Consider the following 16,824-nt stretch of genomic DNA (forward strand, 5'->3'; position numbering starts at 1 on the left):
TCTCTACTTCACATGATCGTGCTCTCAACCCAACCTGATAGACCTCTTCGGGTGCAAACTCTCCCTCTAATAGACTCGTATAGGCTCATCACCCCCCAAATCATAATCTCTGGAATCTGTATCTCTTGTAGCCTTCTAATCAGGCGGGATCGTGGAACACTTGCTTTATAGACTTTCGGAGGGTGAAGATGTTGTGGTCTAGGGTGGAGTGCTGTCTCCGAATCCTGCTTGACTTAAAGTGTGGCTGATCGTAAGAGTGCGGTAGTTCCCAATGTCCTTGGGGTCCCTTGCTTTGTGTATTGGTACAATAGTGGTGGTGCTCCAAGTAGGTGGGAAGCCATGGCATACCTCATGGTTGAACATCCATGCTAGGACCGGAGGCAAGACCTCTTACCCATGTGCAAAGTGCTCAGTTCATAGTCCCTTATGATCCTTTGTCCTTCGGCTATGGAGCGGATGGAGTGCCACACGTACATTCTGTGCAGTGAATAAATGACAAATAGCTAGAGGACATATTGGGTGGTGCTTTCATCGGGACATCATAGCGAGAGCATGTGTATGTGTGCCGAGTATTTGAGTTTGTGATGGGAATAGGCGGCTTCCCCTTCGATAAAATCCCCCATCCAATGTTAGGATCTCCCTCTTGGAATGATCTGATCACATCATCCATCATGTGTGTGAGGAAAAACCACATCTTAAGACATGTCAAATTGCCGTGAGATCCGTTGTGCCTCAGTTGATGTCAGATGGCCTAAGGCTCGCTCACACGTGATAGTGAGCTCTCATCTCTTTGCACTCGTCGTCGAAGCAAGAGTTTTGAGGCATCTTTTCAATTGGAACATATGTAGATTGAGTCCTAGGGAAAGATCTGGTGGCAGCGTCATGGGCCACTGAGACATGAGTGTCAAGGGCGTGGGTGAGGTTTATGGCATCTCATTGCTCACATACATTGTATTAAGCACACAATCAAACTGGATATGGACGCGAGTGGGCGTGAGAGGGGCCCTCCCTATGATTGGCATGGCAATAGAGATACAAAGAGCTAGGTATAAATGATCACCACCGAGTGGGGGAGGAGGCACAACAAAGTTGTGTGTCCGTGAGACAAAGGCTAAGGGACCCGGCAAGTAGTCCACTGTACTTGTCTCCCCACCATGTGGGAAACGTGAGCCTGCTAGATGATGGCCATCTCTGGAGACCGTTATATATGATCACACCCAACTCTAGTAGATGTCGCCCATACCTTGTCACATGTGGTGGGTCTGCTAAGTACCTCACTATACCGGGCGTTGCTGCATCTAACTCTGGTACTATGAGGGAATATCAGATCCAAAGTCAAGTGAGCCCACCTGTCTGTCTCCTTTACATGCATTGAAGTCACCAAGAAGGAGGGTATCTCCTTGCTTGGAGAACTCCTTGATGTCATCATGTATCGTCTTGTATGGGCTATGTACCTTTGTGGTGATGTCACGTGCATAAGATGACGTATCTGGTGCACACCGCAATAAAGATCAGTCGTGCATTTGGTAGCTGGACTCGTATTCACATATGTCGTGCATACTCCTCTCCCCATTCCACAGATATGAGTGGTCGCAAGTGTGATCTAAAAAGGACAGCCATGCCTCCAGAGCCTTATACCCCACTGTCGGGGACGAGCATTTTTCGAGCAAAATCTTCCGAGCGTCCAAGCAAAGGGAAAAAAAAGCTTCCAACTATATAAAAATATGGCAAAAATAGATCCGAACAAGACATAGTTTCCCTTAGAAATATGCAAAGTATTATAGCAATGCCCATTTTATACAAAAATCTTTACATGAATCTTTGGGAATGGTAGACTTCTTTATGAAAATTCCCTTATGATCCTTCTTACAACTTTTACTTAATAGGGGGTGACATTTAAAACCCTCTCATGAAAGGGTTTATTCAAAGAAAACTCATTGAAGCAAGCCATCAAGGTAGTTTTGCCAAAAACCCCTTTGAAGTAGCGAAACTACCATGGACAGCACTTTTAAAAGTGGCATAACTTTCACATCGAATGTCCAAATATAGTCATTTAGCCACTCAAATTGATTGGAAAACCCCATTTGAGAACATCTATGGGGTTATAGTTTGGAAAATATTGCATATATAGTATTAAATATTAAATCTATTTTATAAGAGTGATATATAAGCCCAAGTTAATACTTATTTATAGTAATTTAAACTTCTTTAGAAACATATTCATAAATATCTTGTTATTTATGCTATTAAAACACTAGAAAGATCTTATCATATTGATATAAATGTGTTTAATAAGTGATCATATATGTATAATATTATTACATTGAGAGTGATTATGAGGGATGTTCCTAAAAGGAATTATTTTTCAACACTTTTTAAAGGTAATAACAGGGGTACAAAGGATGTCTTTGAAGAAGAAAATTTATGTTATGTAAAATTGAATGAGTGACAATTTTGTATATTTTTTTGATAAAGGGATCTAGTTCTAGTGAAAATAAAAGTGTAAAAACCATGTTTCCTAAGGAAATACAATTTTTTAAATCTCTTGAAAAACACGCTCGGATAAACCTGCTCGTAGGTTTTGGCTCATAAAATTGACGCACCCCTCCACTGTCTCTCCTCATCTCCATCTTGTGAGCTTGTCCCCGTGTATATCTTGTCATGGTGGGCAGTCCTCTCTCTGGGCTCTCATGTGTGTCGGTATAGAAAATCATGTCCCTATCAGTGTATGTCTCCAAGAAACCCCCCGGATTGGACCAAAGGGTGCCATTGCAATTCCACACTGCCATTTTCAGCCCACTTTGTGCACTCATCCCATGGGTCCGAAACCGTCAGTTCCCCATCTTCCTTCTCTTCTCTTTCTTCCCTGTCTACTGTCTCTCGAACGATCACTTTGCCATCCTTGTAGGCAGCCCATTTCCTTGCTGCTCTTGATGCCATCATGCGCACCATTCCCTTCCCTCCCTCCGGTGCTCCTTTTGAACGAATATGAGGTCGTCATCCTTTTAGAGTTGCCCTCATGCTCATGAGGGTGGACCTGTCTGTCGCTGTCCGAAGCTTCATCACTAGTGGCCTTGCTGGTGCCTCAGCCTTGCCCACGCTCTAAGCTGATTCACACGTGAGATTTACACTCATTTTGGTGAACAATGCCTTGGCATCTCCCGTTGGAGTGTCTCCCACTGTGAGACCTCGAACGCCAAAACATTTAAGGGCTTGCTGTTCCTTCCTTTGTCCTCTTCCAAAGTGTCCGAGATGAACTCTTTCTTGGGGGCAGCTGTCCCTTTTTTAACCACATCTTTCCATTCTAGAATTGCAGCTTCAGCGTGCTTACCGTGCATGGTGGTCTGCAAGCTTTTCTGATTTTTTCATTTTCAGATTTCAGCTCTTCCATTTCCTTGTATGCTCCTTTTGGAGCTCCTTGCACATCTCTTAGCTGTTGAGAGAGAGAAAGAAAGAAAGAAAGAGTTAGTTTATTATAGTCTACGGAAGACCGATGGGTCTATGAGACTGGTAGAAAACCTGATACAACAAGGCAGAAAGGGTGGGGCTACTAAACGAGCACCATCACCCATGCTGAATGCTAAGTCCTAAGTAGTACATAGTCATATCATCAGTAATGACATCTTCGCCATAATCACAATACTCATCCACATGTTGATCAATCCATGCCACCAGGCCCTGGCTAGTCTCGCAGTGTATAAATGTCAAGGGGGGCTCGTGAGGGGGCGGGGCCGTGCTGATGCGTAGCTAGTGATGGAGCGCTGGCGACTGTCGGTGGGTGCTGTCCATCTCGATCTCTTGGTAGTGGCTCTCCGCCTAAAAGGCTACTGTAACCATTTTGAGAGAGAGAGAGAGAGAGAGAGAGAGAGAGAGAGAGAGAGAGAGAGAGAGAAGGAGATGTTTTGCGAGGGATTCTTTTGAGTCACCATTTTGAAGGAGAAAAAAGAATGAATGAAAGAAAGAAAGAAAGAAAGAAAGTTTATGACGTTTATGAAAGACCGAAGGGTACATGAGGCTGAGAAAAAACCAGATACAATGAAAGCTAAGGGTGGGGCCACTAAGTGGGCCAAGGCTGATGTCTGTGACAAGAAACAAATCAATACATTGCACTGTCTGTAACTGTGAGAGAGGGATTCTTTTGAGTCACCATTTTGAAGGAGAAAAAAGAAAGAAAGAAAGAAAGAAAGTTTATGACGTTTATGAAAGACCAAAGGGTACATGAGGCTGAGGAAAAACCAGATACAATGAAAGCTAAGGGTGGGGCCACTAAGTGGGCCAAGGCTGATGTCTGTGACAAGAAACAAATCAATACATTGCGCTGTCTGTAACTGTGAGAGAGGGAAAACCCAAAAGGGGGGAACATCAAGAGAGGTTTATATGAGTTATGAGATGTATGGCAAAGAAGTGCAAGCAATGTTAAGTAGTAGTGCATCTTGACAGATTAGTTGAGACGGCATGACTGCACTCTTTGCAATCCATTATCTCTGATAGAATCACCCAGGGCATCTGTAGTTATTGTAACTAACCTTATTGCAAAGTATCAGTGGATGCTGCCTTAGCAGGTTTGTATAGGAGAACAGTCTATTTTGTGCATAACTATCTTAACTTTTAAGTATGCTTTCATGTAAAGGGTAAAGAAATGTTTGCTTTTGGTGCAGAAGTTGTAATAAAAAATGGTTATTGCAAGTGCTTGTTTTGAATTGCAAAGTATCAGTGATGCTGCCTTAGCTGTTACCTCTTTTTATATTAGTTATGAGATGTATGGCCAACAAGTGCAAGAAATGTTAAGTAATAGTGCATCTTGTCTGATTAGTTGAGAGTACATGATTGCACACTCTTTGGAATCCATTATTTCTGATGGAATCGCCTATGGCATCTGTAGTTATTGTATCTTTCCTGATTGCAAAGTATCAGTGGATGCTGCGTTAGCTTTTACCTCTTTTCATATTAGTCATGAGATGCATGGCAAAGAAGTGCAAGCAATGTTAAGTAATAGTGCATCTTGACTAATTAGTTGAGAGTGCATGACTGCACACTTTTTGCAATCCATTATCTCTGATGGAATCACCTAGGGCATCTGTAGGTTCTGCTACTACTTGCAATCACCATTTCAAGTCGCTGGTCAACTCATTTGTGCTCTCTTTGGCTAGTAGGGTTAAGGAACAAATACATGTAGTATCTTGGAAGCTTCAGCGATTATTTACCTACATTTGTGATAAGGTAATTTCCACACTGACTGAGTCAGCACATCTGGGGGTGGGCAGGTCCCAAGTGTCACACCTGGGCTGAGTCCAATTTTCTTGGTAATTGCCCTGGCGATCCTAGCTATAGATGAATGGCTATGCTTGACTGTTAGAAGCAGTGGACCTAGGAACCACGTGGAACTGTAGTGCCACATAACATGATGATCTTGGGGGGTGGGCTCCCAAAAATGCACCCATAGTTTATTTTGTTTATGGGGGAATCGGCCTGTAGCCTCATCGAAGAGTTTTTGAGTCTTGGCTTGTTGTTTCAGGGCGCATGCGGTGTTTGGCAGCTCTTGCTCGGTGGCAGGAATTGAATACGCTTTGTAGGGAATTCTGGACTCGTGCTGAACCTGGAGCTCGGTTGGAAATGGCACCCATGGTGTGTCTTGGGTTTGCTTTCCTATTCTCAATGATGTTTGTTTGTTCAACTAATCAATTATGGGAATCTTTGCAGGCTGCAAATGCAGCTTGGAACATGGGTGAATGGGATATGATGGGAGAATATGTTTCACGCCTTGATGATGGTGATGAATTGAAACTTCGAAATTTGGGGAGCTCTACCAGCAACGCCGAGGGGAGCAGCGATGGTCCTTTTTTCAGGGCAGTTCTTTGCATCAGACGTGGAAAGGTGTACATTGTCAGTTTGTTTCTCAGCTGTCTTAGCAGACAGGAAGTCTTTTACTGAACTAAAATATTTATGGAAGTGTCGTTAACTGTAGTATGATGAAGCTCGTGATTATGTGGAACGGGCTCGGAGATGTGTGGCAACTGATCTCTCTGCATTGGTGAGTACAGTTAGCCTTTTTGCTCATATAGATGCACATGCTAACTCTCTGAGATATTTTTGGTCATTTTAGGTTTTTGAATCTCATGGAGCCTGAGGGATGTGCAATTAATGCTTTGATTTTTGGTAAAAGTATTCGCCCTTGTCATGGCCCAGTAGCCCACCTATCAAATCTATTCCTGCCAAATTTTGATAGTACTCTTGTGCTTTTAAATAAATATCTTGTTTCAGCTGGAAAGGTTTTCATTGAAGCCATATAACCTGCCCTTGATGTAACATATTGTCTACTTTGATGGTGACATCTGGCCACCTTGTCTCTATGAAAAATCGTTACATGGGTTGGATCATTCAAAGAGAGGCCCTCTTGTACTACATGTTTTCATTTGAGCAGCTTCTATTCAGGTTTGGTCAGATGTGATCAATGCTCTGGCACTCAGTTGGAATCCTTGCCATGTGTAGATGTTTATATGGGCTCTTCTCTCAATAGTTTACTTCTGAGGGTTTATACAGTAATGATGGGCTGTGTAGATGTTTATGTGGGCTCTTCTCTTGATAGTTTACTTCTGAGGGTTTATACAGTAATGGTGGGCTGTGCTTCAACAGAACACACAGTAGTACTACTATCATGTATAGACCACTTGCATGTGGGTGAGTTTTAGATAGGTAGGGTGTTTTTGTAGATCAACCCACACATTGTATAGTGAAAGGAAGCAGATACTGAGAGACATTTAAATTCACAAAGGGACTCAAAGGTTGAGCTGTGTCAGGACAGAAAGAAAGAAAGAAAGTTTATTAAAGTCTTCGGAAGACCGATGGGTCTATGAGACTCTGAAAAACCTGGTACAAACGAGCTGTGGTGGTGGAGCTACTAAACGAGCATAGAAATATCCACTTTACTAAAGAATATGAATGGAACTGCTATTTATTCATCAAACTCGTTAAGTTTTCAGTATCTTTTGTGTGTGTCATGTTTGTTTGAAAGTGTAAGGTGAATGAATAGGTGTGTAAGCGTGTGTCTATTTCTTTCCATTTCCTTTGATAAGGATTAGTTAAGTTACACAGATGAAGATAGAAAGAAGGATTTGAATGCTAGTATGTGCGGTTCATTCATTAGAAATGGTCTTGAAGGCAATGACCTTGTAGAACGATAGGTTTCAATGACCGATTCGGGGTGTTTTGTGGACGTTTTGGGATAGAGATTACTCTCCTTTGTAAATTGTACTTCGGTATTATGTGGTTCCGAAAGGATCTGTTCTATATTTTAAAAAAAGACCTTCCCTTTGGCTGATTGGCGCGGTCTTCAATTATTGACCAGCCCTACAAATTGTTGGGCCTCATCCAGATCTTTGTAATGCTAGTATGACTCGTATAACAGACTCCTTTTCCGGAAAGGTGTTTTGATTTCTATATTTCATGCATGCTACATGGAATTTCTTCTTTTTCAACTGACCCAAGGAAATGGTTGTAGACCTGGTCTGCCTTCAGACATGTGATAAGCCCTCTGGATTTCCAGGCACAAGAAAGACATAACTAGGGATGAAAAACATTTTACCCATGTTAAGTCATAGACTGGTTCTTTTAGCCCCTCAGAGCAAATACCTGGGCATATTTCCAGAAATTTCATCATAAACACAAACAAGAATAAATGTTCTTAACCACATCTGAGTCTACACATAGAGGTTCCTCCCATAATCCGGATGCACTGTAGACTACGTCCCTACTCAATGTTATTTCAGTATTTATAATTCTAAACACAAGGCAATATGCTAGGCCTCCATCAATAGTTGCAGGGGAAGAGACATTGAAATTGAAAAGGAGGCTCTTGCAGTGACTCCTCATCCTTTGTTCAAAGTGGATATTTTCAGTCGTTTATATTTTTCCAATATTCATATTTCAATTGGCAAAAGCATTTGCTAAAGCTTACCAGCTAGAATCTGCTCGTTGGTCTAAGCAAGCATTAAGATGCCTGCAAGACAATGTTTCCCTTCTTCCTTTGACTTTGTTTATACACCCCCTCCAAAATCTATGCGTTCAGCTCCTCCTTTCTTTTTACAATTTGATGATAAGAGTGGCTTCCCAAACATCTATCAACTGAAGAACAAAGCTCCATGCAGTTGCATCTCATTGTGGACTTACTATTCTCTACACATGATGGATGGTGCTTGCACTGTTAACCATCATGCCCTGTCAACCACCAGTTTCTTACTTGCTTGATGGTGCTTGTGCTGTCAACCATCTACCTTCTTTGGTCATAGCTTAATTCTCTCTATTCACCCTCATTTGTCATCATCTTAGTCTTCAATACAGGAGTTTGTGACAGCAAAGGGGGACTTTTTTTTTTTGGCGCAAAAAGTAGTGCTAGTGATATTACTTGAAAGCGAGAGTACAAGAGGGCCTAAAGGCCAGCAGGCTGCAATCACAAAATGGATACAGCCCGAGGAGCCAAAAAAGCTAATGACAAGCCTCTCAGGGCATAATCATCGGAGAGTGGACAAATAGCCACGGTGGGGGGCGTGAGTGCTGGAAGAACAACTCCCGGTGGTCCCAGTCGCGAAGGAAGCGCCGTCTCTTTTCCTTCCCTGCCCGGGACTCCCCCTGAATCTGATCCCACTGACCCTTGAGCGTGTGAATAATCGTGCTCCAAATGTCTGCTAGGGTCTGGGTATCAGAAGAAGCCTGATCTTCTACGGTCTGCGCGCATCTGGAAGTCCAGATATGCCAGCTTGTAATGCTCCCTATGATCTCCCAAACTGGGTGCCGAGTCATCGCTCCTGCATCTGTCTCTGTGAGATGCCAAGGGAAGCTGTCCATGTATGCCCAGGTGGCCTGCGTGATGAAGAAGATTGGATCCTGCCTAGAGAACTCATAAGCCAAGTGATGTCCCATCTCAGTGCTGCACCAGCAAACGGCTCCCCAAGTGATCAGTCCTAGCTCGGGTGCAGCCCTCGCTAAGATCCCCATGACTCCCTTCCAAGCTGTCTGCGCATGTGAGCAGCTCCAAAGGCAGTGCTTCAGGGACGACGACTCCTGAAAACACATCTGGCAGTGCCCCCCCTCCCATCTGCCTCAGCCATCTGCCAAATGGTAGCCCCTTGTGTGCCACCATCCAAAGAAAGTAAGAGATCTTGCTCGGCCACCAGCTAGCCCAAAGAGTCTTCCAGAAAGTGCGAAGAAAGACCAGAGATATCCCCTGGGCATACCAACTATGTGCATGTGTGGGTAGCCCGCGCCGGAGAGCCCCAAGAGCACGCCTACCAGTACGCGCACTGTAAGAGAAGAAGGAGGGTTCTCTGAGGTCTCCAATGGTGGCCAGCGCCACTCCCCTAGGTCCCACTCCATCTCTGTCAAGGAACGGCCCTCCCATATCCAGAGTCTCCAGTCCTGGTCCTGCTTAATTTGGGGGTCTATATGCCACGTTTTCCCTTGCAGCCCTACGATGCGAAGCCCCTGCCAAGAAAGCTGGGGGTCGATCACGGCCTCTCTGCTCTGTAGGCGGCTATCATCGGCGACGGAGAAGAAGTGGATCGAGGAGTTCGAGAAAAGGCCTGCAACCACCAAAGGAATGCCCCGTGGAGTGAACTGTCCTAGCCACCTCTCATCTCCCGGGAAGAGCTGTTCGGTGACCATGGGAATCCTCCAACCTGCAGGAATGGCAGCATCGATCTCCGCTCGTCGAGCCTGGATCCCACGTGCCGTACCTACTGCTGCTGCCAGCTCGCCTGGGCTCAGTTGGCTGTAGACGTCCCTCCAAACCCGGAGCGAGCGCGCGGGCCCACGCGCCTTGAGCGCCCAAGGGATATGGGATCTCTCTCCAAGCTGGCGACCTGTATCATCTGTCACCTGGCTGCTCCAGATCAGCGACTGTCTGTCTATCTCCTCTCGGCAGCTAGGGGGAACCTGGGAGAGGCTGTGTCGCAACTTCCTCTAGACCGAGACGAGGCTACGGAGGAAGGGGGAACGGGGCTGAGTCAATGGGGCAGAAGTGAAGATCCACCGGATAGATGGCTGCCAATCGCCCCCTCTCTGGGGGGTACACGCGCTGAGACTATGCTGAAGCAAGAGCTTCCACGTCTGCCCTCCTGGGGTCAGACCGCGGATGACTAACTTGCCAAGTAGTGCCTGACTCTGCAGTTTTGGATCTATGATGCCAAGGCCGCCCTCTGTCTGGGGGAGAATGACCGTCTGCCAGGCGACCCGGGCTCTGGTGGTGTCGGAACCATCTGAACCAGGCCAGAGGAAGTTCCGCACTAGTCTTCTCAACTGGGCTACACATGATCTCAAGAAACACCAGCAAGAGGCCACATACCAAGCAATGGCAAGAAGGACCTGGTTGACCACAAGGGCCTTGCCTGCCAAGGATAGCCGAGTCGTGCTCCAGAAAGCTAGCTTCCGTCGTATGGAGGCTAGGACCGGCAAGAACTGCTGAGCCGGCGTGATGTCCAGGCCTACCTGGAATCCCAGGTAACGTGTCGTCTGTCCTCTAGGGATCCAACGAAACCCCAGGAAAATACCCCCTGTGAGCTGGCTCCCGGATCCGTAAGAAAACCAACTGACTTATGCCAGTTGATTTTCGCCCCAGCGGCTAGGCAAAAAACCTCTAGGGACAGTCTTACTCGCTCCAGTGACTCGATATCCTCCTGCACATATAGGGCTGTGTCGTCTGCATACTCGGAGTCCAGAAGTTCTGCATCGTCTCGAATAGGGAGACGCATCCCGCGAAGACCAGTGGTACGGGCTCGTAGGAAGTGGGTCATGGCCTCCGCAAAAAATAGGAAGAGGTAGGGCGCTAGCGGACAGCCCTGACACACCGAGCACTCGAGGGTGAATCTCTCCCCCATCCTGCCGCTGATGATAACCCGGCTGGAGGTCGACCTGTAGAGGCTAGCAATACCTCAGATCCACTCGTCTAGGAAACCGAACCGAGAGAGTGTACCTTCCAAGAAGGACCAGTCTACCCTGTCGTACGCCTTCTCAAAGTCAAGAAGGAGTATGGCAAGGTGCTGGCCCACTCCGTCGCCTTTGAGAAAGTGAAGATGTTGTCCAAAATGCTGCGATCTTGGACAAAACCGGTCTGGGTGTCATGGATCAAGTCGTGTAGCAGGGGGCGGATGCGGCTACTGATCATCTTGGTGAGGATTTTGTAGGCGGTCGGGAGGAGGGTGATAGGGTGCCACTGTCTGATCTCTTGACGGTCCCCCCCTTTGGGGATGATGCATATCAAGCCTGTCGCAAGGCTCTCTGGCATCTGTCCGCTGGAGTAGATATGCTGGAAGGCTGCGAGCAAGGGCCGGTGGATCTGCTCCCAAAAGGTGGTGAAGAAAGCTCTGGAGAGGCCATCCTCACCTGGGCATTTCTGCCCATCAATTGCGCTCACTGCATCCTGCATCTCCGCTACGGTGAAGGGGGCGAGAAGGGAGTCACTCATGCTAGGCTGCACGAGCCGCGGTGTAGACCTCCACACCTCCTCCCTGCATAGGCGGCCACGAGGGTCTGGGGGCTCCTGCTGGAACAATGATCTGTAGAAATCTGTCGCCAAGTCCCGGACCTCGTCTGGATCTGTCCTGACACTACCATCCGGCGCTCTAAGAGATCGGAGCTGTTCCCCTGCTGACCTCTGTCCATGAGTCCTGAAGAACTCTCTGCACATCCTGTCGCTTTTTCTAGCCCAGAAGGACTTGGAAGCATGAAACGAGAACGCGTCGCTGGGTGATCTTCTCTAGCATGGCTCGGGCCCGAACCTCCTGCTGTCTGAGCTCCTCAGAGCCTGGAGAAGACTGCTGCATCCGCTGAATTGAGGTGAGATCTCGTCTGAGACCCCTCTCCTTCGCCCAACACTGCTGCTTGACCTGAATCGCCTCCTGCTGACAGATGAGGCTAGACTCAGCAAGCGCCTGAGCTACCTGTGCTGCCATATCCCCGGTGGGGTCGCAATCCTGCTCCCACAGGTCCACTATCCTGCTGCGAACCGCTGCTCTGGAGTAGATGGAGTCTGGGATCCGGCATGAGCGTGGAGGTGAGGAGTGAGAGGCTGAGTCCAGGACTAGGATGACTGGGGCATGGTCTGAGAGTGTCGTCCCTGGAACCACTCCTGACTCTCCACCTCTGCCAAGCGCCCAATCGCTGACATAGAAACGGTCCAGCCGCTCCAGAAGTCTACCTCCCTCCCTCCTGTAACCCCAAGAGAAGTCCAGACTCTCTGTCCATCTGCGAAAGGAAGGCTCCCTCCAGCTGTCCCGTCCTCCCACTGCGAATAGGAAGGAGTCCGAATTTGCCTGCTCTGCTTGAGCTATACCGAGGAACTCTGGGCCCCGTCCCTGTTGATCCTCTAGGGTCTCAAGGTTGTTGAAGTCCCCTTCTACAATCCAAGAATCCATCTCTGGCAACAAGTTTGTCAAGGATCTCCAAAAAACGGCTCTCCGTCTGAGATCGGTCGGGGCATAGATATTGAGGATGCCGATACGGGATCCCTCAATATTCAAGCCCACCCAAAGCGCACGTCCTGGGATCAGAGTGCCAAAATCATACACATGCTGAACTAGAGAAGCGTCGATGGAGATACAGACACCCCCGCTCCTCCCCTGCTCGCCAATCGAAGGTTCCCAGTAGGTGTTGGAGCGTCCTGTGAGGACCTTCCCACAAAGACTGGTCTGAGAAGCCGAAAGCTTGTGTTCCTGCAATAGGAGCACATCTACCCTTCCCACCAAGGCTGGTTGGAGCTCCTGTCTGAGCACCATCTTCCTGGGGCCGCGGGTTCCTGATGAGTGGAACCCATTGACGTTCCAAGAGATAATGCGTATACTCATGAGGAGGGAAGGTGGGCCACAAACAGCTGTCTGCTTGCGGTCGAAGTCGAGGTGGTCGGAGGATGTCCAGTGTGCAAATGAAGGCGCTTCTGTGAGGGTTTCGAGGGAGAGGCCGGATCATCGGACCCATCCTCTAAAACCTTCAACAGAGGGGAGAGGCCCTTCGTCCCATGGTGGTAAGCTCTCTCTAACCTGCTCGACGCCTCTGCCAAGGAAATACTGTAGAAGCCCGCTACCTCTGAGGTCCTCCACGGGCGGAGTCCTTCCGCGTAGACCCACTCCAGAGGTGGCCGAATAATGACGAAGAGGCGGAAATGTTTGGCGCTGTGGCGCCATCTCAGACGAACGTCACCCTCCTTCCATTGCTGCTGAAGAAGCTCCGCTGCTCTGCTACCGATCCAGTCCTGCACCTGCTCCTGGGACTGATCTCGTATCATCTCCCAAACATTTTCATTCGTCCATTACTCATTCCCTTTACTGGAGATAGTGAAGGAATAGCTAGGACCATCGTGAGGGGCAAGGACGGGCACCTTACCCTCCGCCCCCTTGCGGAGGAAGAAGATGCTGATGTCTAGGCATGCAGGGAAGGAGCCAATACCCGCTGCATCCAGATAATCCCAAGGTCCTGCTCGATAAAACTCCAAAGGTAGAGCTCTAGGAGCAGCCCTTGGGCGTGGGGACGAGGATGAGGAGTCTGAACCAGAGAGAGGGGTGCTGGCCTTCTGTGGGGAAGGGTCTCTCCCCTCTGTCGGGCCAGGAGGGATAGGCGCGGGGGAGGTCTGTGCTGGCTTCGGGGCTGCAGGTGGCTCAGGCGGAGAGGGGGGTTCCCTCTGGATCATGCTCGAGGAAGAGAGGGGAGCGGAAACCACCGGTGATGGGGGGGATCCTGGAGGGGGTGGGGGTCGTAGGACCGAGGAGGAGGGGGGAGGGGAAGGAGGGCGGAGTGAAGGATGAGGGGGAGGCTGGCTGATCTTCTCCTTCCCTTTCTCCTTCCCCTTACCGGGCTGCTGATGAGTAGTGACCATAGGGGGGGGCTCTTGATGTGGATGGGAAGGCTTTTTTGGTCGTGCTTTGTTTCCCTTCGGTTTTCTTTTGACCTCCGTCCAGCCTTCCCCTTCGGGAGGGGATGTCACTGACTGGTGGGGGGGATCCTGAGTTGCCTGGATGGGGGCCTTCTGAGGTTTTGTACCCGTGAAGCGAGGGCAGGAGCGCGCCTGGTGCCCGAAGCCATGGCATCTCAGACACTGATTTGGGCGACCAATGACCAGAATGCGTTGCGTCACCACACCTGTGTCCGTCTCGATCTCGAACTCCGAGGGGATGCTCTTCGGATCTAGGATTGCCACTTTGACACGTGGCACCCCTTGGGCTGCCGCCGCATCAACGTAGGTGTCCTGCATAGGCCAGCCAAAGTGCGCCCCCAGGTCCTTGATGATCGGGTGAAGCTCGGCTGCGAGATCTGGGAAGATGAGGGTAACTGGATGGCGAGGAATGCGAAAGCAGGCATCGAAGTCCGCTACACTGAAACCCCTATACCATGGGACCATAAGGATGATCTTCCCACCCACAGAAGTCGGGGATCGCCTGACTATATCGCTCGCAGCCTGTGCTGAGGAGAGCTTGAGCCAGAAGATACCGCGTCCCATGAGTGCAACCTCCTCAATGTGGCTGTCCTCAAGGTAGAGGGTGGACTGCAACCAGTCCCTGATATCTGCTCGTGAAGGGGAGTAGCCAATGACTCTCCCATAAACGGATGTCTAGGAGAAGTCCGTGGCGGCCTGCTTCACCAAGGAGATCTGGTGCTCTGTCAGTGTTACACGATAGGCTGATGGAGGGGGGGGTCCGTCTGGGCCACTGGTTCCGGGCTCGTGGCCGCCATACCGCACTGACAAACTGCGAACGCTCCAAAGTCGGGGGAAAGAGAAGGATACAGAAGAGACGAGGATGGGGGGATTGGTACGGAGGCGGGGGAGGGAAGAGGGAGGGATGGAGGGGTACGGGGAAGCGGGGGGGGGAGAGGTGGTGACGAAGGGGCGGGTGGCGGAGCAAAGGGGGACTGATAGTCTCAATAGCGAGATTAAGGAATGCAGCATCGGGCTCGCCTTTGTTGCTGTACCTTTTAGCATAGCTCGAAGTCGAACCGTTAATCACCTTGATTAGGATTTAGCTGGTATCTTGCTTTTACCCACTATGCTTCATAACTCCCTCATCGATTTTGGGAGATTGTTACAGCCTCTACGTAATTCCCGGGCAAGTCCACCATAAGATAGATTTTGACCAAGGTATCTTCGTTAACCCTGCCCATTGCTCTGCTTTGATTCTTGGGATTGCCAATTTGAAATCCATGTTTCTGAACCTTTATGGGTTTGACTAGTGTCGTTCTCTAGATTTTGTATATCTTCCAATGTAGAATCTGCTTTGAAAAATTATTTTGACCATGTAGAAATTTTCAACACGAATGCATGCACGCACAAACAAAAGCACACACATCTGCATGTGTGAGCTGCTATTTGAGCTGTCTCCTTTGCCAGAATACATAGGGGCGCCACCTCTTACCTTTAAAGTGAAAATCCTTGGGTATAAACATCTAAACACATTCTTTAAGAAATTGAAGTATATCTATACACATTGAGTTTTAAATGGCATTGTATATGATATCATTCCACGTAGTACAGCAACTATCAAGTAGCAAATCATTGTACATACTTTGGAGCTGGAAGTTAATGAGTGATTTCTCAAGCGACATATAGAATGTTTGTATTTCAAATTTAACGTAAGAAATGGCACTGAAATGCTTTGTGATTGACGTTTAAAAGATGAGAGTGATCAGTATGAAAGGCAAGCCAAAATAACAAGGGTCTTAAATAAGTGTGGGTTTCCCATTTATTAGAGTCTGCGTTAATCTGCTGTTTGAGATATTGCCATTATCTGTCTCAGCTTATGGCACTGAAAATTTATCGCGTTTCCCTCTGCACTGATATCTTTGCTCACGCTGTTGAAACTCTGATATAGATGCTGGCTTGCTAGCCATGGTTGAAGGACAACTTATGGTTTGCCAACTCATTTGCACCTAACCTGTCCATTTTGTTTTTCCTTGCTTGTTTTTTTTTTGGGGAGGGGGGGCGGGGGCGGGGTGTTGGAGGGGGTTTTTATCGCTGGATTTTGGTAGCTGAGGGGTTGATTGTTGACAATTTGTGACAGGTATTGGAGAGTTACGATCGTGCTTACAATAACATGGTGCGGGTGCAACAGCTCTCAGAGCTGGAAGAGGTGAGACCATTTTAGTACTCTGTTTTCACAATGGTTATATTTTATATTCCTGATAAGTTGGACTATAATGTTTTACTGACTGAAAGCACATAGTGCTTTTTCTATGAGTGCAAGTATTTGATAGTCTTTTGTATATTCATTACATAGAAATGCAGTTTAGTTATGTGTGGGATCATATCTTAAATTTCCTATAGAAGTTAAATTCCAGTATGTGGCAGAAAAGAGACAACAATTGGGATCGGTACTCAAGCATAGTTTTCAGTCAGAGAAGAATCATATTAAGAGACTGATCCTTTTGTATTCTGCTTTGAAATATTGATGCCAATGTAGTCTTTGGAAATATGTTCTCTGCTGCTTTTTATAGGGGAAAGTAGGCGACTTTTGTCTCTTCTGATATGTCACTTGAAAGCAATTCTTAGCGATGAGAAAATATACTGTTACATTTTTCTGCTTGTTTGGAATTGGGATAAGTAAGATCTGGAATGGATTTCCTATATATACTTGGGCGTTCCTGTCAGGTGGCAACTCTTGTTCATCTAACTCTGTACACAGGCCCTATAGTCCGTTTCATACTGCTCTATCATAAGAAATAACGTCTGGGCCCAACAACAACCCCCCCCCCCCCCCCCCCCCCCTTCTCTCAAAAGACGTAAAGTCTAGGAGAAAACTAGTTTTCTTGTGATAATCTTACTACATGGTTTCCTGATAGTTGGTAAGAAGA

The 16,824-nt window shown here is 47.7% G+C and overlaps 1 protein-coding gene across 1 annotated transcript in view; it reads left to right on the forward strand.

The window, feature by feature from the left end:
- Nucleotides 1-16,824, forward strand: part of TOR (target of rapamycin) — a 142,621-nt gene that overhangs the window by 49,972 nt on the left and 75,825 nt on the right. The window contains exons 33-36 of the mRNA XM_087386937.1: nt 5,516-5,625; nt 5,701-5,874; nt 5,966-6,031; nt 16,035-16,103. Of these exons, the coding sequence (XP_087243063.1) occupies nt 5,516-5,625; nt 5,701-5,874; nt 5,966-6,031; nt 16,035-16,103 (419 nt within the window). The remainder of the gene's footprint in view (nt 1-5,515; nt 5,626-5,700; nt 5,875-5,965; nt 6,032-16,034; nt 16,104-16,824) is intronic.

This window comes from Dipteris shenzhenensis, chromosome 16, assembly GCF_047967505.1.
Source record: "Dipteris shenzhenensis isolate YYH24624 ecotype China chromosome 16, Dip_SZ_1.0, whole genome shotgun sequence".
NCBI lineage: Eukaryota > Viridiplantae > Streptophyta > Polypodiopsida > Gleicheniales > Dipteridaceae > Dipteris > Dipteris shenzhenensis.